The sequence below is a fragment of the Penaeus monodon genome, chromosome 8, assembly GCF_015228065.2.
Source record: "Penaeus monodon isolate SGIC_2016 chromosome 8, NSTDA_Pmon_1, whole genome shotgun sequence".
NCBI lineage: Eukaryota > Metazoa > Arthropoda > Malacostraca > Decapoda > Penaeidae > Penaeus > Penaeus monodon.
In genome coordinates this window covers 1,273,353-1,275,852 of record NC_051393.1, presented here as the reverse complement: position 1 = coordinate 1,275,852, position 2,500 = coordinate 1,273,353, and the positions used below count along the sequence as shown (strand labels likewise).

Here is a 2,500-nt window from a genome sequence, read left to right as displayed (position 1 = left end):
AAAGAAAGGTAAGGGAAAACCTGTGATACCTTTTATATATATATATATACCCCTGTGTATATAATTCTAGTGCATAGATATCCTAGTTTTATTTATCTGAATCCACACGTTGTTTGTCTGGCATACCTCCTCCCTTTTGCTTTCTTCCTTTGTCTATACAAAAACCAGGTCTTTGTTATATGTTTGGATGCATGTTATTTTTGCTTATATTTGAGTTATTACTCTTGTTATTGATTCATTTCATATTGATAAATTATTAGCATTTATTAAGCACTTGAGTAAAAGCAGCATATACTGTATGATTAAGAAAAGTATCCAAAACTAATATTTGCCAGCCCCCAAATGTGTGGCACAATTAAGGTTGAACAATTGAGTGAATTGAACTTAGATATTCTCTCATCAATTACTTAACATGTTGATTTTAAATTATCAGACAATTTGATTCCATTGCTTACCTTTTCATTTTGTCCCATTTCAGTTTTTATTCTTTTCTCTGTTTCTCTTTTGTTTGTTCTTAACTTCTTCCTTCTTTAGCAAGATTAGGTGTTTCTCCCAAACATTTTGTTGAAACAGTATGAACACCCGGAGCAATCTAGTCATCTACCCCAGTTTTTCCTGGTCACCACTCTTTTGTTCCTTGACTTACCACAGCATACATACATGATTGATTCAGTACCCATTACCCTTACCAACAGATACCAGAAGGAACTGGAGGAGTATCAAAAAACTGATGCCTACAAGAACTTCATAATGAAACAGAACAAGGAGGAAACTCCAACACCCCCTAAGAAACCGAGGAAGGAGGTGGTGGAAGAGAGGAAGGAAGAAGAGGAGGAAGTAGGTTTATTTTTGTTTTTGTTTTTTCTCTCTCTCTTTTTGTTTTTTTTTATTATTATATACGACAAATTGATGATTAATGGTACAAGCTTAACCCCTTGGATCTGGATGCTACACTCTCCACACATAGCCCAAAGTACAGGCATTAGGCTTACTTGAGCAGCCACTCTGATGGGTGTCAGAGTGGCCAGGCACACACAAACACTTGTGTATAGTAACAAGACTCCATTCAATGTTATTTTCTCTTTCTCTGCATAAGCTTTTTTAGCTTATTTGCCATTTTCTAATGTCATTATTTATTTCAGTTGCTTAATCCAGATGGTAATGGATTGTTTTCCATGCTCAGACTCCATACTCATTGTATTAATAGTAACAATAAGTAACATTTGACATTTGTCTTTTTTTTTTTTTCTTCATATTCCATTTCCTCTAATACAATTTGCCTCCAAGAGCTTTGTGCACTTGGGAGAGTCATTCCAATCACTCTTGGCCTCAGCCAAAATTCTCATGACTGCAAGTTTCCGTCACCCAGGCCCTTAGACAAACTTTCCATGACAATATGCCAACTGCCTCTCAAGCCAAATTTTTTCATTATGTGATGGTCACATCATCTGGATTATAGGGGTTAAAGGAAAAGTAGGCCAATACATGCTTTCTTTCCCTCTTTCTTTCTTGTTTTTCTGTCCAGTTAGAATTTCTGTGGATATAAACTGGTTCATATATATATATATATATATATATATATATATATATATATATATATATATATATATATATATATATATATATATATATATATATATATGTATGTATATGTTTTGTGTGTGTGTGTGTGTGTGTGTGTGTGTGTGTGTGTGTGTGTGTGTGTGTGTGTGTGTGTGTGTGTGTGTGTGTGTTCTATAACAAGCCAGGTTGTGAATTATTTGAATTTTAGATTCCATTTAATGATACACTAATTCTGGATTATTCCCCTCCTTATAGGAACCAATGAACCCCCAGTCTGCTTTGGAGATACCAATCTTTACAGAAGAGTTCCTTAACCATAATAAAGGTATATTCCACACAATTACTATATGTATAATTATTCTGCTATATGGAATATTTTACTAATTTGTTTACATTGTAGTTTTGAAGAAAAAAAAAAAAAAAAAAAAAAAAAAGTTTTCTAATTTTACTGTTCTCTCTTCCTAGCAAGAGAAGCAGAATTACGCCAGCTTCGTAAATCAAACACAGATTACGAAGAACAGAATGCTATCTTACAGAAGCATATTGAGAGCATGAAGTAAGTACATCTTTTCTCTGTCTTTATTTCACTTTTCCCATCTCAATATATGTAATAAACATTATGTTCAGTCAGTTAGTCCCATAATATGTTCATAATGTGATAACAAAGACGGATGTTATTCAGAGCTAGTGTCTTATCATTACACTTATTTCTTACAGGTCTACAGTGGAGAAACTTGAGAATGAGACCAGCCAGCAACGCAGCAACAATGCTGCACTTCAGCAGCATATAGAAACCCTCAGACAAACCCTCACCAAAGCATTTAAAGCACTTCCACTACCTGGTAATTATTCTCTCCTTGCTAATAATGATCATATTGATTAAGAGTGCATTTAGTCATATCACTCTCTCTCTCTCTCTCTCTCTCTCTCTCTCTCT

The 2,500-nt window shown here is 34.2% G+C and overlaps 1 protein-coding gene across 1 annotated transcript in view; it reads left to right on the top strand.

The window, feature by feature from the left end:
* LOC119576059 (high mobility group protein 20A-like) overlaps positions 1-2,500 on the top strand; it is a 5,261-nt gene that overhangs the window by 1,627 nt on the left and 1,134 nt on the right. The window contains exons 3-7 of the mRNA XM_037923589.1: positions 1-8; positions 696-837; positions 1,819-1,888; positions 2,029-2,119; positions 2,281-2,405. The exon at positions 1-8 is cut by the window's left edge and continues 152 nt beyond it. Of these exons, the coding sequence (XP_037779517.1) occupies positions 1-8; positions 696-837; positions 1,819-1,888; positions 2,029-2,119; positions 2,281-2,405 (436 nt within the window). The remainder of the gene's footprint in view (positions 9-695; positions 838-1,818; positions 1,889-2,028; positions 2,120-2,280; positions 2,406-2,500) is intronic.